Source organism: Lactuca virosa, chromosome 6, assembly GCF_052849685.1.
Source record: "Lactuca virosa cultivar CGN04683 chromosome 6, Lactuca_virosa_CGN04683_v6, whole genome shotgun sequence".
In the NCBI taxonomy this organism is placed as follows: domain Eukaryota; kingdom Viridiplantae; phylum Streptophyta; class Magnoliopsida; order Asterales; family Asteraceae; genus Lactuca; species Lactuca virosa.
In genome coordinates this window covers 129,987,221-130,010,926 of record NC_136431.1, presented here as the reverse complement: position 1 = coordinate 130,010,926, position 23,706 = coordinate 129,987,221, and the positions used below count along the sequence as shown (strand labels likewise).

The 23,706-nt window shown below is 36.4% G+C and overlaps 2 protein-coding genes across 4 annotated transcripts; one reads left to right on the top strand and one right to left on the bottom strand.

Annotated features, from left to right (window-relative positions):
* The first annotated feature begins 6,694 nt into the window (after positions 1–6,694).
* Positions 6,695–12,225, top strand: LOC145119735 (putative triglyceride lipase). 3 transcript variants are annotated; one of them, XM_079055451.1, is made up of 18 exons: positions 6,713–7,228; positions 7,443–7,501; positions 7,641–7,722; positions 7,851–7,918; positions 8,062–8,131; positions 8,397–8,478; positions 8,746–8,810; positions 8,970–9,917; positions 10,002–10,064; positions 10,146–10,192; positions 10,790–10,835; positions 10,907–10,986; positions 11,063–11,188; positions 11,293–11,374; positions 11,446–11,571; positions 11,646–11,726; positions 11,800–11,925; positions 12,017–12,225. In XM_079055451.1, the coding sequence occupies exons 1-18, from the start codon at positions 6,920–6,922 to the stop codon at positions 12,086–12,088; spliced, it is 2,532 nt and encodes an 843-aa protein (XP_078911577.1). In that variant the 5' UTR covers positions 6,713–6,919; the 3' UTR covers positions 12,089–12,225. The 3 variants fall into 3 exon arrangements, 2 of the variants coding, with proteins under 2 accessions (XP_078911577.1, XP_078911578.1); XM_079055452.1 differs by having other exon boundaries at positions 7,151–7,228; positions 7,838–7,918; XR_013713952.1 differs by lacking the exon at positions 12,017–12,225 and having other exon boundaries at positions 6,695–7,228; positions 11,637–11,726; positions 11,800–11,833.
* Positions 12,071–15,039, bottom strand: LOC145119736 (uncharacterized). The gene is made up of 3 exons (XM_079055453.1): positions 14,987–15,039; positions 12,979–13,468; positions 12,071–12,401 (listed from the first exon to the last, which is right to left on the bottom strand). Exons 1-3 carry the CDS (start codon positions 15,002–15,004, stop codon positions 12,157–12,159), a joined length of 753 nt encoding a protein of 250 aa, XP_078911579.1. The 5' UTR covers positions 15,005–15,039; the 3' UTR covers positions 12,071–12,156.
* Positions 15,040–23,706: the final 8,667 nt, after the last annotated feature.

Genomic DNA, 23,706 nt, shown 5'->3' with positions numbered 1-23,706 from the left:
TCCGGCTCATCAACCTGAAGAATGGTTTAATGTTTCTTACGATTACGCCCAACAGCCCACTTGAGCAATTTTCCATTCTCCTATTGATTCCTATGAAGATAGGAAACTTGTATTTCTCATTCACAAATTCATCTTTGTTTATGCTGCTAACTTGTCGGCTTTGACACATCTAAACACCCATGTGAACCGTGAATAGCTTTGACATCCTTGACCCACAAAATTATATCATTTGAACAGAACATTCATCTTCATTTTTTCAAAAGAGCATAATTAAAAATTAGATAGACTACTCACTCCCAATCCACCATTCCCAAATGCAGACATCACCCTATCCCACTTTATCCAACTAATCTTCTTTAGATTATCTTCCCCCCGCCAAAACAAAAAATCTAGAACTAGTGGATTCCAAAAATCTACATAGAACTCCCCACATTTTGAATAATGACATATAATACGTAGGTAGACTAACCAAAAACAGATTTAATAAGAGTAAAACAACTACCAACCTATAACATCTTTACCTTCCAAGTAGACAATTTTTTCTTGAATTATCAACAACTTTTCACCAACTTGCTATCCGATCCATCGTCTGACCAATCGACATTCCCAAATAAGTAAAAGAAAACTTTATAGCTCTATACCCCATATGAAGAGCCAACATCTCGATATCCTCCATTAGAACCCCCGACACCAAGAAAATTATAAGGAATGTGGAATACCTATATAAACATCATTATAAGAAACATAATGAATGTTGAACACCTATATAAGCATAACAAGACATATAATTAAATCCACTTAATGATATGCTAATTAGGTTACTACACTTAATTAACTCTTCTAAATCCTTAAACATAAATTTCTTACCCCCAAGGCATCAATAGATTTGATTGAATGCCTTCCCAATGCCCAAAAATCAGGTTTTAGGGTTCTTAAGGTTTGGATACATAAAAGTACACACCCTGTTTGATTTACAAATGAAATTCCCACAACCCGTGTACATGGCGACTCATAACCAGAATTGCCAAAAACAACAACCTACATGGTTAAATGTGATTTTAATACCTCAAATTTAAATTCTCACATATTTCTCGTTTGCCGCTCTAACACTCCAGCGTACCGGCAACAGTGGGGTATGCCTAATCATAAATGATTATACATATATCTCTGTTCACAGATTGAGTAATCATATATGATTATGACAGTTGTTAGTAGAAAATGTGGTGATGGCAGAGGTGGCGGTGGTACAAGTGACGGAGATGACAGTAGTGGGGTCGAATGGTGTCAGAGGTAGTGGGGGTGACAGTGGCGGTTGTGGTGGTGGGGATGGTAGCAAAGGAGAAAGGAACGGGCGACGCTATATAATCATTTATGATTATAACATGCTTGTCGTGCCGATACGTCGGAGGGTTAGTGTGGCAGATGTGAAATTATGTGGCTGAGGTTGAATCTCAAGATCTCTATTTTATTTTTAATCTTAACGGAACCTATATATATATATATGCACACACACGCACAAAAAATATTTGTTTTCGCTTTAACCAAATCATGCTAAAGGAATAAAGGATGTAAGACTAGGATCCTTTTAGATAAGTTTTATGTTGGTTCAAACTTACTTAGGCTGAAAGGAGTAGCTCGCCAACTCCCTTCGCTAAGCCTTCATTAAAAACTCGTTACCACTACTTTTGGCTCGCTAAGGACATGTACTATAATTGTCTCGTTATTTTTCCTTGACGAGAGAAAAGAGAAAACAAATGGTCCCATTAGATTAATTCTGCTTTAAATGTTTGTAACTTTACCTTTAACAACTTGTATATTTTTTATAATTTATTTCATTTAAATAGTCAAATAAAAGTTTATTTGATTTTTAAAAAAATGCTTATCTTTTAACCACATCACCACTCCAGATCATCATATTATGCTTACATGCTATAAAAACATGATGTAACAATATTTGAACACATGCTACCACTTTCTTCTATGGGGTTTTTGTTTCAGGGAAATTTTGGTTGTCTTGAGTTTGTATCATGATTGTGAATATCGTCGACCTCGACCAATCCACATACATTAGAGACAAACGTGATAAGGAGAAATATCCTCCTCAATCTTCCCCTGTATAAAAGTGATTCTGCATATATTCTATTCTGATATAATTGCTTATGTATATTTGTTTGTTATTTAGTTTCCTAAGTTTAGTGGAATCTCCTTAATTGCAAATATCCTCTGTAATATATGTGTAATATACGTTGGGCTGTTCTTGGCTATTTTAAAAGCCATCTCCCCTGTTAATGAAGGAATCATCTTACTCTCAACCCTTTCATGGTATCAGAGCTTTATTGATCCTCCTCTATACTCTCAAACACTTTTCATCAACCATGACCAACAACAATGATGCTACCATTCCCAACAACAACGAACCTACAAAACCCTTCACCATAATCAACTTCAACAACACAATCAAGCTCACACCAAGCAATTACATTCCATGGAAATCTCAAACTCAAGCAACCCTAATTGGCTACGATCTATATAAATTTGTGGATGGTACTCATCCACCACCCTCTCCTAAAATCACAACCAATTCTACTACAACCGAAAATCCAGCCTATTCAACATGGGTGCGCCAAGATAAACTCATTTTTGGTGCTCTTCTTGGAACTCTCTCAGCCACTGTTGTACCTCTTGTATCCCACTCCTCAACTTCTGCTGAAATTTGGCGCATCCTTGCATCAACATATGCCAACCCATCTCGTGGTCATCTCTTACAAATCAAAAACAATCTCAATCGACTCACAAAACTCTCCACCCAAAGTATCACTGACTACATGCAATCCATCAAAACCCTCACCGACCAACTATCTGTCATGGGGAAACCCATGGACCATGAAGACATTATCGCCAAAGTTTGAGAGGTCTGGACTATGAAGCATACAAACCGGTCATTGATGCTACTAATGGGCGAGATACAACCATCTCCTTTGAAGAACTCCATGAAAAACTCATCACACGTGAACTTACCATTAACCAAAACAACATCACTCCTTACCCCGCTTCTGTCCATGCTACCTACAAAACCCACAATCAACGCAATCATAACCAATCTCGCACACCATATACACCTGGACTTCTTCCAACTCCTACAAATATGTCAAACCGGGCTTCAAAACCCTTCCTTGGAAAGTGTCAGTTTTGTCGCATCCCAGGTCATGTTGTCTCACAATGTCACACTTTCAAACGTACTTATCCTCAAGTTGTTTTCCCTACTACACCTATACCATCATCAGGTCGACCTCATGCTCCTCAAGCACATGTTGCCACAGTTACTACACCACCCTCGTCCTCGTGGCTTCTCGACAGTGGTGTCACTCATCATGTTACCAATGATCTTGCAAACCTATCTCTTCATGCACCATATGATGGATCTGATGAACTAATCATTGGGGATGGATCTGCTCTTCCCATTTCTCACACCGGTTCCTTCTCTATCTCTACTTCAACTCAGACCTTTATATTCAAAAATGTTTTATATGTTCCATCTATCTCTCGAAACATTCTCTCTATCTCACAATTCTGTCATGATAACTCTACATCTGTTGAATTCTTACCCTCTACTTTCCTTATTAAGGCACTTTCATCGGGGCAAACTCTTCTCACGGGACAGCCTAAAGGTGGAGTTTATGACTGGAAACGCCTTTTCCAACACTTTTCTCAAGCTTTGCTAAATCATGTCGTGACTGGCATCATCGCCTTGGTCACCCATCTATCGCTATTATCAAGCATCTCAATTCACAATTTCCATTACAAAATTTCTGCTTACCTCAATCAAGTTGTAATTCTTGCAATATTAATAAAAGCCATAAGCTACCATTTTCTCAATCAACTCTAGTCACACATTCACCTTTAGAATTAATATTTTCTGATGTGTGGACAGCTCCAGTCCAGTCTTATGACAACTTTAAATACTATGTCATCTTTGTTGATCACTACACTAAATACATATGGTTTTACCCTTTACAACGAAAATCCGATACACAATCAATATCTCTTCGCTTCAAAGCATTAGTAGAAAAATTCTTTAATAAACCCATACTTCAATTGTTTTCGGATAATGGTGGAGAATACCTTAAACTTGACCCCACTCTTCACTCTACTGGAATATCTCACCTCACCTCCCCACCACACACACCAGAACATAATGGTTATGCAGAACGACGACACCGTCACATTGTAGAAACAGGCCTTACACTTCTCTCTCATGCCTGTATTCCAACCACCCATTGGCCTCATGCTTTTGCCACAGCTACATACCTGATCAACCGCCTTCCTACACCTACACTACAATATCAATCTCCATATCTCAAACTCTTCCAACATCCTCCTAACTACTCTAAACTAAGGAATTTTGGATGTTTATGTTATCCATGGTTACATCCTTACCGTCACCACAAAATGGAGCCAAGATCTACTCCTTGCATTTTTGTTGGTTATTCATCATCCCAAAGTGCATATTATTGTTTAGATCCAACCATAAACAAAGTGTATGTATCATGCCATGTAAAATTCATTGAAAATGAATTTCCCTTTTCTTCCTTATCAAAGTCCAATGCAATAACAACCTCCTCCACAGACTCTTGGTGCACCATGCCTCTTCCTTTTATTCCTCCTCTTCCAAATCAACCTTTACCCACCATTAATTCCCCTCTTCCTTCCTCCTCTACACAAACATCTCCTACCCCCTCAACACCTACCCCTCCCATATCAGCCCCTGTGTCACCTTCCACAACATCATCTAACCAATCACCATTTCCTCCTCCTCCTCCTCTTCCACCTTCTCGCACCATCATCACACGACTCCAAAACAATATTACCAAACCTAACCCAAAGTATGCTCTCACTGCCAAACAAACGTCCTCTATCACCCCCACGGAACCCATCAGTGCCACACAAGCACTCAAAATTCCGATTTGGCATGCAGTCATGCAAGCTGCATTTGATGCTCTAACTTCCAATAAAACATGGCATCTTGTTTCCCCTCACCCATCTCAAAACGTTATCGGTTGCAAATGGATATTTCGGACCAAATACAAACCTGATGGTTCTGTTGAACGTCACAAAGCCCGCCTTGTTGCCAAGGGATTTCACCAACGCCCTGGCATTGACTACTCTGACACCTTTAGCCCTGTTGTAAAGCCGACTACAGTTCGAACCATACTCTCCCTTGCCACTAGCCAGTCGTGGTCATTACGACAACTCGACATTAATAATGCATTCCTTCAAGGTGCTCTCTCTGAAACCGTTTACATGGCTCAACCTACTGGATTCAAGGATGAAGATCATCCTGACTATGTTTGCAAGTTATCCAAGGCCATCTATGGCCTCAAACAGGTACCACGGGCATGGTACAATGAACTCAAAAACTACTTACTCACATATGGATTCCACAACTCATTAGCTGACCCTTCCCTCTTCATATATAGTCATGGCTCAACACTTATTTATCTTCTTGTCTATGTTGACGACATCATTGTCACGAGCCCTTCAGTTTCTCACCTCAATAGTTTCATCTCCACTCTTTCTAAACGATTCTCTCTAAAAGACTTGGGTTCCCTTTCCTACTTCCTTGGTGTTGAGGTCATTCCTAACAAACATGGTCTTTTTCTAAACCAAACCAAATACATTAATGGCATCCTCATCCGCTACAAAATGTTTGATTCAAAATATGTTCCCACTCCTATGGCTGTCTATCCTCAACTTTCCCAGGAAATGGGGTCCACTCTCCAAAACCCCACTGAATATCGTGCATTGGTTGGTAGCCTTCAATACCTCTCTCTTACACGTCCTGATGTAGCATATGCTGTAAACAAACTCTCTCGGTACCTTCATCAACCCACCGATGTCCACTGGACTGCACTAAAACGTTTACTTCGTTATCTCAGTGGTACCTCATCTCATGGTATCCAACTTCATCGGAATTCTCCCCTTACTTTACATGCTTTTACTGATGCTGATTGGGCACGTGACACAAATAATTACCTCTCCACTACTGGAAACATCGTGTATTTAGGCCGTAATCCCATCTCCTGGAGCTCCAAGAAACAACGAGCTATTGCTCGATCCTCTACTGAAGCCGAGTTCCGAGCTGTAGCCTCAACCACAGCTGAAATTATCTGGTTACGTTCTCTTCTCAATGAACTTGGTCTATCTGAGAACACTTGTCCAACCATCTACTGTGACAATCTCGGTGCAACACACTACTCAGCAAATCCCATCTTCCACTCTCGTATGAAGCACCTTGCCCTGGCATTCCACTTTGTACGTGAGCAAATTCAACTTGGCACACTTCGGGTACAACACATATCAGGTGATGATCAACTAGTTGATGCCTTGACAAAACCTCTTCCCAAACATCGATTCAGCTCTCTAGTTTCCAAGATTGGCCTTACCCACAGGCCGTCCATCTTGCGGTGGCATGATAAGGAGAAATATCCTCCTCAATCTTCTCCTGTATAAAAGTGATTCTGCATATATTCTATTCTGATATAATTGTTTATGTATATTTGTTTGTTATTTAGTTTCCTAAGTTTAGTGGAATCTCTTTAATTGCAAATATCCTCTGTAATATATGTGTAATATAAGTTGGGCTGTTCTTGGCTATTTTAAAAGCCATCTCCCCTGTTAATGAAGGAATCATCTTACTCTCAACCCTTTCAAAACGTGTGTTTTCGGATTTCCATAACGTTGAAGAATGAAGTGTCTCTAATTTAGTAATTGACCGTTAAGTCACTTGGCGCCAATGTTTTAACGTTACGATAACCGCCGTTGTGGATACATCTAGACTTCTCATTCTTCTTCTCAACACTTTATACAGTTGTTCCTGAGCACACACTCACACACTCACTTCGTTTCTTTGTTCTTATCCATGGCTACAAATGTTCAATCTTACAAAACACAATTTCACTTTCTCTATTGCTCCACTGCCAATTTCAATCTACCAAGATTTCCCTTCATTCGAAACCCTAATGTCATCTCCCCCTTTTCTCTGAAGCTCAGGCTTTCAATTCCGAATACTAGAAGTCGAGATGGATTATGCTCGCTTGTTTACGCCACCAAATCAAACACCGATATCGAAACCGTTTTGTTGCGTGAAGAGACTGAACGGCCTCCATTTGATATTAATCGTGCAGTTATTCTCGCTGGGTTTGCGTTTGAAGCTTATACAACCCCTACAGTAAGTTGTTCGACCTTTTGCTACAAATCAATCTTTATCCAATCATTTAGGGATTCGTGTATTTTCACTTGCAGTTTATACCAAGAGTTGCAAGATTGTTTACTTGTGAGGGAATCATAATCATGTTGCCCCCTTGTTTAAAAGATTAATATACGGAAAATAAAGAAAGCATTGAATATGGACCTTTTTTTTTTATCTCTTTCTTATTTATCAGGAAAATACTGGAAAGAGCGAGGTGGATGCAGCTGGTTGTCAGACTGTGATTCTTTCAGAGTATGCTATCATCTGCTTTTGCCCTCATATATAAAGAACCACAAAATGGATTTCATTTCTTTTTCATGTTGAATTGAGTGAAAAAACAAATTTTTGGGAGTTGCTTTATATTAACTGGAGCCTTCACTTCTTTTGTCAGGTCATTTCTTCGTGAGATTTATGATGGCCAGTTGTTTATAAAGCTTAAGAAGGGTTATGATTTTCCTGCCATGGATCCATGGGTAACCTCTCTTCTGCATATCTTTCCTTTAGATGAAATGTTTATACATTTACATCTTTGGTCGCTTTTTAGGGATAAGAAAATCCATGTTTTAAGTGTTCTCATGTGGTGCCCAGTTTCTGCTTTCAGGGAACAAGTGATCCTTATGTGGTTTTGCAATTGGATAGTCAGGTTGTGAAAAGCAATGTTAAATGGGGGTGAGTATATTCAATGTGGTCTCATTCTCCTTTTCTGTGATGAAAGACAAATCAATGTACTTTCTACTCTTGTAACAAATAAACTTAAACTTAAGTAGTGAATTAATCTTTGCTTTAAAAGCTTTTTTTGTGTGTTTTGTCAGGACAAGGGAACCAACTTGGAATGAAGACCTCACATTATTCATCAAGCATCCGCCAACCATCAACCTTCAGGTTATCAATGCATTTTAAGATTTAAGTGGATAATTTTAGTATCCACTTTATGTCTTATTCCTAGTTACCACTAAACAACCTTTAATATTCTTTCTTATTATAGCACTAAACATCAGATTGAATAGGCATTCTGTTTTTTCAAGTAGATGGTATCATCTTTGTTTGTTCTGTTAATACTTGCATTAGAGATTTTGTTGTGTCATCAAACCATATAGAATAAATTTTGGATCCTCAAAATTTATGTTATGTACCAATTTAACTTCAGGTTGCAGCTTGGGATGCTAATCTTGTGGCCCCTCATAAACGTATGGGCAATTCCATTGTCAGCTTGGAGTCCATATGTGATGGTGAGCTTTCTTCTTTTTTTATTTTCTTCATCTTTTGGATGCTTTAAGTCACTACACTAGCTTCTTTTCACCTCAAACAAATTTAAAAGAAAATCTCAGCATTATGAAGTTAGCACAGGATATTATTCCAATACCCTTGATGTTATACTGTAACGTTTGAATGATAGCTGCAGTTTCTAAATGTATTAATGTCCAGATGCTATGTTATGAACTATAGAAAACAATCTCCACCATAATGTCTCTAAAGCATAGAACCATGTTTACCAGGAAATTTACATGAGGTGGTAGTTGAATTGGAGGGAATGGGTGGTGGTGGAAAGGTACAACTAGAGGTAAGTTTCTGTGAATAAAAACATTAAATACAATTGGTCAGAAAACTTTATTAATATCTTTCTAATGAATACCCTTGAGTTACAAATGTGGACTAGGAATAATGCTATTCATAGTTTGAATATACATATATAAATCTTACAGATTTGAATGTTGTTCAGGTTAAATATAAGAGCTTTGAGACAATTGAGGAAGAAAAGAATTGGTGGAGGATACCCTTTGTAGCAGAATTTCTTCGAAACAACGGTTTTGAATCTACTTTGAGAAAAGTTATTGGCTCAGAACCTGTACAAGCAAGCCAATTCGTTGAATATGCTTTTGGTCAATTAAAGTCTATAAATGATGCATACATCCAAAGGGATAATAGCAATGTTTCTAATGCACAAGATTCCACAATATCTACAGATCTTATTAACACTACAGACATAGATTCTCTAGAATCTGAAACCAACCGAAAAGATTTGAATTCTCTAGAATCTGAAAGCAACGAAAAAGATGTAATGAATTCTGACAAAAACGCCTCACACTCTGACAAAGATTTTTGGAAGACTTTTGGGGATACAATCAATGAGAATGTTGTAAAGCAACTTGGTCTCCCAGCTCCTGAAAAGATTAAGTGGGAAGGGTTTGATTTATTAAGCAAAATTGGACTTCAGTCACAGAGTGTTGCAGAAGCAGGTTATATAGAAGCTGGGCTTGCAACTCCAAGCAGTAGTCAAGATTCTGTTAATGATGATGAAAAGAGTAATAATAATAATAATAATAATAGTTCAGCTATTACAGCTATTCAGTCAGCATTTCCTGATATAAAGAAGGCAACACAAGAGTTATTAAAACAAACTGATTCCATCTTGGGAGCTTTAATGGTTCTGAATGCTACAGTTACTGAGTTAACAAAAGATGATTCTGATTCCAATTCCAAAGAGGAGGATTCTGATAAACCGATTTTGGATGAAAAAAAAGCTGAGGAAATGAGAGCTTTGTTTTCAACAGCTGAGAGTGCAATGGAGGCTTGGGCAATGTTAGCCACTTCGTTGGGTCACTCAAGTTTTATAAAATCAGAGTTTGAGAAGATATGTTTCTTGGATAATCCTGTCACAGATACACAGGTCCATCTTATTATTATTATTTAATTTTTTTTTTCAACAGTGAATGTATTATTTTATTTGTCATCAAGTGAGTTGACTTTGTAGGTGGCAATTTGGCGTGATTCAGCACGCAAAAGATTAGTTGTTGCCTTCAGGGGAACAGAGCAAGTAAGTCAACTGAAGTCAATGATGCCAGTGAATTATATATATAAAAAAAAAGATATTTATTTTTTGATTCGTTAATTCCAGGTTAGATGGAAGGATTTGCGAACTGATTTAATGATGGTTCCTGCAGGGTAATTGTCTTTAGCTGCTGAGATGTTATTTTTTATTAAAAATTATTCTTCAGTTGAAATAATGGTAATTGGGAAAAATGGTTCTTTAAACTGTCAAAAAAGTAGAGTAAATTACAAAAATGGTCCCTGTGCTTTCTGATTTTTACTGTGTTTAGTCCAAAACTGAAAACCTTTTTCGAAGTCAGTTTCATATCGGTTTTAGTTGAAATAAGGACTATAATCGTTATGAAACCTTGAAATAACGGCCAATAATAGAAAATGTTTCAGTTTTGTACTATAGACACAAAAATCAAAAAGTATAGGGACCATTTGGTATTTGACTCAAAAAAGTATAATGATTTAGTCACTGCAGATATAGTTAGGTGGATAAATTGAGAAAATAGTTAGGTGAAGATTTTGACTTTTTCTTTTCATTACAAATTAGAAGGTCTAATTATCATGATAAATTAACACTTAAACATCTATCTGTAAATGACTTAAATACCTCCTATTTATACTACTGGACTTAGAACCGAAATGACTAGAATACCCCAAACACAAAATAGGTCAAACATATGGGAGTACTAAGAAAGTGTGACACTTGTCTAACTTTTGTAGGCTAAATCCAGAGAGAATAGGTGGTGACTTTAAGGAAGAAGTTCAGGTATATATTTATTATTATATTATTATTATTTTTCTTATGATTCCATATATCTCTTATAAGATAATTTTCAGGTTCACTCTGGATTTTTAAGTGCCTACGACTCGGTCAGAACAAGAATTCTCTCTCTGATCAAAACAGCTATTGGATATCAGTAAGTAGAATGCTATTTATTATTATTATTATTATATATATTTGCCCATGGTGCTTGATATTAATTAAAAAAACAGGGATGAAGATGAAGATGATGGTGGTGATGAGGTGTCCAAATGGCATGTTTATGTAACTGGTCATAGTTTAGGTGGTGCATTAGCAACTTTGCTTGCTCTCGAACTATCCTCCAGTCAATTAGCAAAGTCAGTTTTTTTTTTTTTTTTTTTTTTAAACATTTGGTGAATCATCATCGTCTTTTATTCATCCATGTGAGTGACATTTTGTTTCGTCTCTTTTGATTCACTAGGCGAGGGGCTGTTTATGTAACTATGTATAACTTTGGATCTCCAAGAGTTGGTAACAAAAAATTTGCTCAAATTTATAACGAGGTAATCTCCCTTTCAGTGCATCAAAAGATGTTTGGTGTTAAAGTTTTTGATTTTTGTTGTTTGCATTGTAGAAAGTTAAAGACAGCTGGAGAGTTGTGAATCACAGAGATATTATTCCTTCTGTTCCTCGTTTGATGGGTTATTGCCATGTAGCTCAACCTATATATCTAGCAGCCGGAGATGTAGAAAATGCCTTGGTGAGTACTTTCTTCATTTTTCCTTGTAATTTCAACAAGCTTATTATTATTATATATATATTAAGTATTTGTAGGAAAACATGGAGCTTTTGGGAGATGGCTATGAAGGTGATGTGATTGGGGAATCCACCCCTGATGTTCTTGTCACTGAATTTGTAAGTCTCTCTGTCTCTTTGCAATTAGTTATATGCCAAATTTTAAGATTAATTACTGTGAATATTTTCACAGATGAAAGGTGAAAAGGAACTGATTGAAAAAATATTGAACACGGAAATAAACATTTTTCGTTCAATAAGAGATGGGACTGCCCTTATGCAGCATATGGAAGATTTTTATTATGTTTCTCTGCTTGAGGTATTCTAATTCTAATCTACACTTATATATTACTCTGTATATTTATAAAAAACAAATAAACTAATTTCTTATTTTGTTTTTTCCTTTTCAGAATGTCAGATTGAATTACCGAACAAATACAAAATCTGTTGATGGGGGTAGTTCATCAGTCAAAGAAGTATAGTAAACGAAAGATTGTTACGATGGAAAACTAAAAATGCTTGTACATGATATATATAATACAAGATTTTATCAAACTTTGAGTTTGATTTTAGTGTTGTAAATTTCTTTGGAGATATGTTTTGGCTTCTTCCTGTGGTTCATGATACGCAAGCTTTGTCTCAATATGTCTAACTCGCGTTCCCTTCTTGATTCTTCTTGCTCTATGGAAGCTATGTGTGCTTGTAAAAGTTCAATAGTCTCTTCTTTAGCTCTCAGCTCTTTTTGTAGCTCGTGGATCAGATAATCGTCATCTTCTCTCCATGATGTTGTTTTTCCTGCAAGTTTTATTAATCGATCATTCTGCACAAAGTTGGCCAGGTGGCATATGCTTGTACAAATGGTCAACGGGTCAAGGGTGCACTATCGGCAGCATCAATGGAGTTTTTTCATTTTTTATTCTCTGACATCTCAAGAATGATACAAAAAATACATCTCCCAACTCCGTAGTAGAGCTTTTTCGTCAATATATATTAATGAAACCCACCAAAATTTTGAATTATATCACATTAGTTAAACTTAACTAAAAGACAAAAACAATGATTGGAAAAGCTTTTAAAATTTGTAATTTTAGAGATACTCTTGAAGAAGTTGTAGGTGACAAATTCTCGTAACAGATAACAAGATTTTTCATTATTTTTTTCGAAATGAAATAGCATTAAAAAAATTGTAGACTCTAAAAGTGGATTTTGCTCCTTATTATATACAGATGTGGGACAGTGTGAGGCATGTTTGTCTTTATTCTTGAAAGAACGACTCCTTTACGTGGTATATTTGCATAAATAATCAACAGTAGTGAACGGGAGTTTCAATTTCAATTTCAATTCCAAAGTGTATCTTTAATGTATTAATTACCTTGATGGGTTGTGTTGATGAGATTATCAAGCTCAATCTTGATTGCTAAATACAATCGTTTCCACTTCTCAACCGCCTCATCCCGTCGCTCTCTCTCCTCCTTCATCTGCTCCAACACCATATCCGTCTGCAATTCCTGCAACGCCATTTTCTCACTCTTTTTCTCCATCATCGCCGTCTCTCTTCTTCTGTGTTTTTCTTCTTTCTCTTCCATCACCTTCTTCAACCTCTTCACTTCCCTTTGCAGCCATTTCCTCTCTTGCTTCCATTCAGACTCTTTCAGCGCATGAACCATCATTTCTTGTTCGTAAACTTCATTTTCGGTCCCTCTCAGTGATATCACCTCTTCCAGCTTTTGTTGCAGAAGCTTTGTTTTCTCTCTCAAGATTCTTACCTCACAACCATTATTCGCATGATGCCCCCCTTTAGTTTGCACGCCACCCATGTTTAACCCTTCTATTTGCTTCCAAGTTTGTAGAGTAGAGTGATCCTATTTGTAGTGAGAAAGGGTGTTTAAATGCAAAATAAGAAGAATGACATAAATTTTGTGTATAGGCTCCTCCAAGACTAGGAGCGGCTTCCAACATGTAGTTAATGAGGTACTGACTTGTGCTCGTGACTCCACAAATTCTTTTCATGAATTTGGGTTTGAAACTAGGAGCGTTCTCGAGTATTACAAGTTCCTAATTTAAAAAATTTATTTACGTAATGGGGGAATATTTACCAAAAAGAACGTGTACCTATTTTGAGATGAAATAGCAAATAGTACTTTGACATAAACAATATTGTTATTGATAGGGGTGTTAGTTCTCTAGTGTAAAGACAAAACCACAAATCGCACTACGAAGCAAAAGTTCGAAATTGTGTTATGCCTTGCAGATTGTACTAAGAGGAGCAAAAACCAAAACACAATTAAAAATAATCGAAAAAACCACATTAATTGAAACGGAGACAGAAACTAACCGTGTGGTTTTTAAATCTCCAACAACCGCAAATTTTTGGTGCTTTGCGGTTTTATATTTTTCAAAAATCGAAAATAACCAAAACACGCCGAATTTAATATATTTAATAATTATATATAATATCTATTATTTTTCTTCTGAAGTAATTAATATAAAACTAGGATTTTACCCGCCACACATTGTAGTGACGGTTATGGATTTAAGAAGTAGGAAAAAGTAAGTTGCTACGTGTTGAAAATAGACGAAAATATAGTTTCTTTTCCAGAGGTAACTAAAAATAAACACCAAAAACGTAAAAAAAATATGGTAAATCATAGACAAACTCGAATTTATACCGACACGTACATAAAAAAACAAGTAATTTTTAAAAATAAAAAAAACAAAAAAAACTAAACTAACGAACGAAAGTTCTAAATTTATGTTGAAACGTTGATTATCTCGAATTTATACCGATACATACATAAAAATAAGAATATAAATAAATAGTTTTTTTTAAGTTAATGAATGAAAGCTATTAAGGAAAATTATATTATATATACTACAGGGGATAAACACAAAAGTTGATAAAATGAAGAAGGCCAAAGTGACATTTTTCAAATTTCAAAGTTGAAAGTGACATTTTTAAATATATTTTTACAAAGTAAAAAGATGAAAAATATCATTTTGTAACATAGACATGTGCAAATTGTGGATGGTAAAATGGAAAGGGGATCAAAGTGACATGGATTGAAAATATCATTTTCCAAAGTAAAGAGGTATAAATTGTCGATAGATATTTCCTTTTAATATATAGTTAATAAAATATATAGTTTGTATAATTTATAAAAATAAAAGAAGCTAAAGATTTATGATGGAAGTGCCAAAGTGCGAGTCCCACTTCGCCCAACAAGAAACAAGGGTACAGACTCTTTTTAAATAAGGTATAAGGTCCTAAAAATATAATCCAAAAATTTCATTTTTAATTTAAGTAAAAACAGTATTCTAACATTATCCATACATCCCGAATAAAATAAGTGTATTAAACATTATAAAAATTAGAGTGAAACCTCAAATGCGGAATCCATATGGTGTGTGCAATGCAGTCAACCCGAGATCTTTCCTTTGGAACCGGAAGTACCTGAAACATAGACTGAAACCGTAAGCACAAAGCTTAGTGAGTTCTCCAATATACCGCATACCATACATACATAGCATATAACGAGCCCCACCCAAAGAGTTTAACGGGCCCCGCCCAATGAGTATAACAGGCCCCACCCTAACTCGGATAACGGACCCCGCTCAATGAGTATAATGAGCCCCACCCTAACTCGGATAACGGGCCCCGCCCACATACAAATCATAACACATAACAACTAATAACATACATGATAATCATCGGGCCCCGCCCAGAAAGCATACAAGCACATACACATACTAGTGTCACACAAATAATGAGTATTCTAACATGTCAGATCATGGGTCGGTATTGGTGCCTTCAACCCGCCATACATGGTGAGGAAACTCACCTCGAATGTTGAATCTCCCTGAAGATCCCTAGTTTCTGTCCTGACGACTCCCGAGCTATTAGTACAAAACAACACCCAAGTAACACTTGGGTTCCAATCTATATCCAATAATCCGTACTTGGGGTAAAATGACCATTTTACCCCTGACCTAGTGTGATCCAAGACTAAGGCCCAAATTCACAATCTAAAAGGCCCAAAACCAAATAACCATTCATGGCCCCTTTATGGCTCAATTTTCCAAATTGGGCTGAAACCCCTTATATGGTCCTTACCTAAAAGCGCGATAATTTTCCTTAGCCCAAAAGCTTGATTCCATATGGTCCTTTAAGGCCCAAATCAACAAGGTCCGAAGAAGTGACCCAATCGAGGCCCAAAAGATGCGAAGCCCAACATACTGAGTACCTAGGGTGTACTTAGCTGTACGTTAAGCATACATGCAACCTGGGCTGTACGCCGTGCGTACAGACTTGTACCCCCAGCGTACAAAGCCATTAAGCCAAAAATCAGTCTTAAGCTCTTAATGCTTAAGACCAAAAGCCCAAAACACACATCTAAGCCCTAAAATATGTCTAGAACCATAAAGTCACTGACTTGGTGACTTTGCATGCCCCAAAAGATCCCAACTTCAAGATATAACATTATACTTTCACAAAAATGGCATAAACTCATTCATGGATGGATCTAACCCTTAAATGTGACAACTTTATGCATCTAGAACATCAGAAACACCAAGAGTGGCAACTCAAAGCTCCTGGGGTGGTATCAAACCACTAGATCTCATTTATGGGCCAAAAAGCGACAAAAACTCAAACATAAGAGATCTAAACCATCATTGATCAAGTTCATAGCTTTTTACCTCAAATAAGTTGGAAATGAAGCAAACGGTCGAGATCCACAAGCTCCTCCTTGATCCACTACCTTGCACCAAGCTTCTACTTCTTGAATATGGATCAAAACACACCAAAATGGACACTATAAGCTCAAAATGCAAAGAGATAGGCTTAGGGTTTCGAGTATAGGGAAAAGAGGAGGAGGCTGAGAAAATAAGGATTTATTGGTCCATAATGATGTTTATATAGTGTTCATACTTGAAATTAGGGCTTTCATTAAGCCAAGTGTACACCCGCGTACAAGGCTATACGCCCCGCGTATGCACCCGGAACCTCGTCCAAGATGATTTTTGGGTTGTTATAAAAGTTTAAAATTTTCATGAATTTTATGGATGTTACACTTGGAATTACCATCTTTATATCTTTATATATATTAAAAGAGAAACATGATTACATCATCTTCAACAATCAGACCCATTGATTGCATTTCATTCTTAGATTTTGCACCCTTGGATCATTTTGCTGACATCATCATTTGCTCAAACCCTTTTACTTTTTGTCCACCAATTTTATAAAACGTATCTTAGGTTTAAAATTAGGAAACTTAATAAAGACAATTAAAACTCACCAAAAATAAAATTAAAATTAGGAAACCTAATAAAGACAATTAAAACTCACCAAAAATAAAATGAATAAGACGGAAGTGCCCTAATTCAGACATGTTCTTTCTCATTAGCACGCCTCTATTCTTTTCTTCTCATCGACACACACACGGAAGTGCCATAATCCTCCATCACGAGCCGCCGAAGCTTCCTTCCTCACTGCCAATTGCATACTACTGTGTTTATGTTTCAAATTTGATGAACAAAATCTTAATTCTACTATTGCTTTCAGGATTCTTCCTTCTCTGTCGAGATTTTCATATCAATAAGTCATCATCATTACCGGTAAGCTTTTTGACCATCCCATGATCGTCTTTGTATTTCCTCCATCTGAAAAATTTGTTTTTACCAACATATGCATCCTTGATGGGTTTTACATGTGTCAAAAATCATATTTTTGGTGGAAAAACATTAACCCTAAGTTTGCATACACCTTAAGGATCTATGTTCTCACTATGATTTGCAAACAACAAATTGAATTCAAGAAACCCTAAAGCACATTGCTATTTTCGATTTAGGTATAGGGATAATAGAAAATATACCTTTTAGTTTATTATTGAAAATAAACTCAAATTCCTTCTTTATAGAACTTCAAAAAGCCAGCACCAGAAATCTAGTGCCTCTGATGGATCACACCCAAACTCTAAAAGTTGGAGGCTTATTGAAGAGAGAGGAGAGGGGAGAGGATTTTTGGTTCTTCCTTGGTATGAGGGATAGTCGAAAATATGAAGGTGGTGAAGGGTTTATATAGGTGATCAAGGAGGCCTGGATAAGGTAAGTTTCCTTGGATAAGCCTTATCCCTTTTCCTTTTCCCCCCAAGTTTCCTTAGAGCCCAAGAAAAGCTCTAGAAACTCTTTAGAATTTTCGTCCCCCTTTAGGGACATTCTAGAGTTGCTCAATTTTCAACTTTTGAACGTTGTCACATTTAGTCCTTCTACTTTTAATTATTCCAATTAATCCCAAAATTAATTCCAATTAGTTTCAGATTAATTTATAATTAAACAATATAACTTCTAATTAATATATTTTTCTCAAAAAATATTAATAAATCATTTATTTTGATTTCTAATTAATTTATTAATCATATAATAAATTAATAAATTAGTCTCTCCCTCCAAATAGCATTTCAGTCTCTTACTAGGTTTGAGGGCAACCCAAAATGAATTTGCTAATAATTCAAGTTTATAATAATTTAGTTAATGGCTTAGACACCTATTCCAATAGTCCTATGATCTCAGATGGAATCAGGGATTCAATTGTATGTTCATCTTCTTTCTCCAACCCACTCCAAGTTAGGTTCGCCATCCCCTCTGTCAATGGAGGATTCATTTTTATCATATGCAATTATTGTGGTTTGTTTGAAGATTTAGCCCCCTACAATCATTTCTTTATAAAATTATGAATTCAATTATATGTTTGTGTAATGTTCTTATACAATGATTACATTATGGATGTTGTATTTTATCAAAATTTCTATTTCAAGATTCGCCAACCACCTGCTCGACGAAATGCTTAATATTGTCGGTAGAGATTATATTCAAGCAAACATTTTACTCGATTCTCATGAAATTGTTAGTATCCTGCTTTGTTTTTTTTTTTGGCTTCCCTTGTTGTTTATTGGAATTAGTTTAGGTATTGTTTGAACTTTTGTTTTGAAAGTGTTTATTGCCTATAACCACAATCATACAAGATGAATATACTAAGTTGATTAGTTTTATGGATAGATAGATAATGATAATCATATGTTTTTCTAATCATTTTTATTACAACTTCTTACCTGTTCGTCCACATCCTGATTAAATCTTAGTTTCCTAATATAAATTCATTAATCAACATGCATTAGTTTCTAGATTGAAGATTTAAACAAAATGGGTCTTATGAAAGTATATCATGTCATATGTTATTTCAGATTGCAAACATTTGGAAAACAAATAGTGTCACATTGGTAGTCACATCACTTTCTATGTCATTTTTGCATCTATTTGATCTTATGTTATTCAAATTAGCAAAGTCTTGGTTAAATGTGCATCAATTGTATACTAGCATTGTTTGAATGCAGAGATATGCGTGGAAACATATATTCTATGTTTGATGAAATTGAAGATGATGGTATTAAAGTCTCATCATCTTACCCCTCCCATGAAATTGATGAATAGGGGAATGATAGAGCAATGGATGGGCTGCAAGATAGGGTTCTCATGCTGAAAAAGGTAAGCATGAAAACATAGTCTTAATAAAGGAAAGAACTTTTACAAATTGTTATAAATCGAAGATTTATTTCAAGAAAAATTAATTTGGATCAATGCTGCATTTTATAAAATTTTCCCTCTTCATAAGTTTTATAAATTATAATATTTTTATTTTTTTGATTTTATGATTACGCTTTCTAAAGTGGCAGATCCATTTTGTTTCGAATTTTATGAGTTTTAAACATGATTTATCATATTTTTGTGTTAATGGCTTATGTAGTGAAGTTCTCATTAGATAGGAGGACCGATAAAAATAGTAAATAGCTCGATCAAATGTAGTAAGTTTTTATTTGGTTCGTGTGTAACGCACGATTCAGGTATCCTTTATTTCTCAACATTTTAGGGTTTTAGACTAGAACTCGACGAGTTGGGGAGCTCCAACTCGTTGTGTAGGGATCGTTTTGGGATGCGGGATTAAGAGCCTACTCGACGAGTTGGAAGCCCCAACTCGACGAGTAGACGCTGGAAATGAAAACCCTAATTTTCAGGGTTTGCACCCTATTTAAAGGCCTTAAGCCTCATTGTTAGCCTCCCTCACCATCCTCTCATTCCATAGAAACCCTAAATCTCGTCTCATCCCCCATTTTTGAGTGTGTGAGAGTTAAAAGTGTGTGTTTCCTTGGTGTTTCTTGAAGTAGTTGAAGTTGGTGGTGCATAGTTGAAGTGAGGAGCTTTAGATCCGGGGATTTCTCTATTGTGGCAGCTATATTAAGGTATAAAGTCGATACCTTGGCTAATTTTTTGCTACATCTCGTCCCTTGAAAGTTCATGGCCATTATTAGCCTATTTTGGAACCATCTTGGATTTGGGCATGATAGGGAGTTATGGCTTCAGATCTGGACATCTCATGGCCTTTGTGGACTTAAAGTTGCCAACTTTATCAAGTATTGGCCCTCCTTCATGATCTAGGTCCCTTGATAAGATTTGTTTGAGTATTTTATCCCTTTGATGCCTTGCATGGACGTAAAGTTAGCAACTTTATGTGGCATCTTAACCCTAGGGGACCAGATCTATAGTTTGGGGCTTTAGATTCGACTGGAAGGGGCTGAATATGTTAAGACTGGGAAAACTCGACGATTTGCCCTGGCAACTCGATGAGTTGGATCGGGTTTCCCCGACTTCTAGATACTGAGTGAACTCGGCGAGTTGATGAGATAACTCGGCGAGTTTGCTAGGGCCTTTCCTGGGTTTCTGAACACTGAAGGAACTTGACGAGTTGGGTCAACATGGACTGTTGACTTGGACTTGGACCAAGGTTGACAAAGTTTCACTTCAAGGGTATCATTGTTAATTTGGGGTTTTTTTGAAATTATTTTCAGGGTGGTTGTAGGTGGTTGGGCTCGAAGTCATGAGTTGGGATTTGATTTTACCGGTTCAACAATTCTTGAGAGGTGAGTCTCCTCACCATACCAATGGGTCGAAGGCACCAAGGCCGGCCCATTATGTGATATATGGATTGTTAGTGGATTATGTGTTATGTTGGTATGACATTTTCATGGAAGACCCCGGGGGGTTCCCGTGGCAGTAGATTAAGACCATGTGGGGGTTCTCATGGCATTTGGTGTAAGACCTTGGAGGGTTTCCATGGCATCCTAGTATGTTTGTATGTTTAGCTCACATGATATTTCTTTGGTTAGCTAAGACCATGTGGGGGTTCCCATGGCAGTTAGTGAAGACCATGTGGGGGTTTCCATGGCAGGTAGTTAAGACGATGTGAGGGTTCCCATGGCAGTGGGTTAAGGCCACGTGGGGGTTCCAGTGGCACCCTGTGTAAGACCCTGGAGGGTTTCCATGACATCCTTATATGTCTGTATGCATGGCTTATGTGGTATATGTAGCTTGTCATACCCCAAACCAGAACGGCGGAAACGTTCGGGGGCGAATGATGTCATGTACAGTATCATTACAGTTGAGTAATAGTAAAGAAAGCAAACACAAGCATCATAAATATTAATTTAAAAGGTTACATTGTTGCATGAGTTACATATTTCCAAATAAATTACAATATGATGACAAAATGAGTTTTTAACGGACGCCTTAGCGTCCCATCCTCAAAAGCTGGTGGTTACCTGTTTTACTGGTTCCCTGAGAATACAAGTTGTTTTGAAAAAGTGTCAACAATTAAGTGTTGGGTTTTAAGCACTATAACACTCCTATGGTGCACATGCAACCCTAGATGCTTTGGATCTATGTTTTCTCTAATTATACATGCAATAAAATTTCCAAAGCATGAAACCTACAACCAGCATACAATTTTGGTACATGAATCATAAAACTAGTTAGAATAATACATCTTTCTTGTAGCTTGTAGTTTTGGCCTTTCAAGAGCTTAGCACCTCAAGTCTGATGCCTCAAATGGTTCACAAACACCATGAACAACGGAGGACTTTGAGAGAGAGGTTTAGACACTCCAAAATCGATTTCTCTCTTCCTAAGACTCTTAGGTGTCACGATTTTGGCTAAGGGGTAACATATATATATATATATATATATATATATATATTGTAGGATTCCAAGAGTCATGGGTAAACCCTAATCCATACACTTGGGTTATGATCCATATCTCATGTGGGCTAACTCTTATGGATACTTACATAAACTTAGCCCAACATGGATCAATATCCCAAACAATATATATATCACTGATTTACATAATCAGTCCCCGTTAAATCTAATTAGTCTCTTTTGATCACAAAATTAATTCCAAATTAATTCTTGATCAATACTAATTAAATAACATAATTTCATATTAATATATTATACTTGTAATATATTAATAAATCATAAATAACCTCTTTCTCAAATAACCATCCTATCAGATTATTCTGGTGAAGGCAACCCAAATGGACCATGCTACTCTCGGGTCGAGTACATACCAATTATAGTTATGGGCTTAGACACCAAATCCAACAGTCTCCCACTTGGATAAATCTAATAACTATTATTGCAACTACGACTCCAAAATCCCGACTAGCAATCGTAGCTCTCAAAAGCCGTTGTCGAACTCTGACCTAGTCAAATGACGCGTCCATTAGATAAGGGATCATATATTCCTCCATTCTAGATATCGTATGAACTGAGACATGGATTATAATCATTCTCTTTGTTCATGTGCTGTTTCTCGATTTCCGATTTATGACGACCAACTAATTGAACAAATCAGATCATTCCAGGCTTGGCCAAGCACTTAGGGTTGTCATCACTAAATCATCGAGGGGCAATAGATATCGTTTTTATCCCACATTGGATAAAAGGAATGGATAAACTTCGACTCAAATGCTTGCTTGTATTACTCATCAAATCACACACAACAATATATTTTATAACACCAAGTTACTGGTGTGTTTACATATGTCAATGTGCAACCGACTTGCAAACTACAACTCACATGTCTTGGTTTCAAGAATATAATATATTATCGTCTCACAATCACTCGTGATAAAATCCATGAAGTGATTCAGATGAGCGTGGGTTTAATCCAATACTCGAATCTTATTCCAGAAGTACTCATGAACACTGCAGCAAAATTGTGCTATGTCTAAGACACTTTAGACAATCTACAAACGGATTCATGACAGTCTTGCCTCAATACCTACTTCAAAAGTATGATCGACTGTGGATAGTTTGAATAACCTAGTTATTCGGGAAGTCAAAACATGAAAAGTGAAACACAATAGTAATCGAATCTAATATGGTTTCAAAACTTTTGAATATAAATAAAACCCCTTTTACTTAGTCACCATATTGATCACACATTATCATTGTATAATGTTTCGATTGATCAACTTAATACTTGAATTAAAAAAATAGTCATCTTATGCTCCAAGCATGCACACTATGTTTTCCTATGGTCCATACTTTGTGAAATAGATCAATTGTAAACATTTCCAATGACACTCATTTCACAATTCCAAATCCTTATCGTAAGTGTAAGAATACCAAGTCCTTGCCACTTACTGTAATCTGTTAGATTCTAAGCTTATATGTAGTGATCCTTTTGTAATGACTATGCACACACGTCATAGTGACTTTGCCAATTACAAAAATTTCCATTGGAGATTGTTACAAGACAATTCCATAGATACGAAGTGTCGTATTCAAAGTGCATTCCTTCGAACATCCTTCTTGCATAAAAGTTTCTAACTTACTCATTGATTCTTGATATCCAACTCCTATTATGGAACCTTTTCCATAATTGCCAGATGACTACCCATTCTTAATAAAATCCTATCTATTCAGAATTATATCAATATGGTCCATTCATTACTATACTTCCAACTATCCACAAGCAACCAATCCTTAGTAAACCTCAGATTGTCCTTGACAGTTGTTTAATAACTTTAGTCATATCTGGTTCTTGTCCTTTTCCCTCTTAATGCCCTAGGCATTTGGAAAATTAGAACAGGTGAATATTATAGCATATGCAATCGATCCTATACCTGAAGCATATGGGATACGATTCATAATGTCTTACATAAAGACCTGATACTTTACCAGTCTCTTGCTATAACATTTCCAT

What these genes read in the sequence shown, in the direction of transcription:
- LOC145119735 (XM_079055451.1), top strand. Translation starts at nt 6,920, where the DNA reads ATGGCTACAAATGTTCAATCTTACAAAACACAATTTCACTTTCTCTAT. An exon ending in CAGACTGTGATTCTTTCAGA is followed by an intron (nt 7,502 to 7,640) that starts GTATGCTATCAT and finishes TTCTTTTGTCAG; the next exon opens with GTCATTTCTTCGTGAGATTT. An exon ending in AAAAGCAATGTTAAATGGGG is followed by an intron (nt 7,919 to 8,061) that starts GTGAGTATATTC and finishes GTGTTTTGTCAG; the next exon opens with GACAAGGGAACCAACTTGGA.
- LOC145119736 (XM_079055453.1), bottom strand. An exon ending in CATCAACACAACCCATCAAG is followed by an intron (nt 12,402 to 12,978) that starts GTAATTAATACA and finishes TAAAACTTGCAG; the next exon opens with GAAAAACAACATCATGGAGA.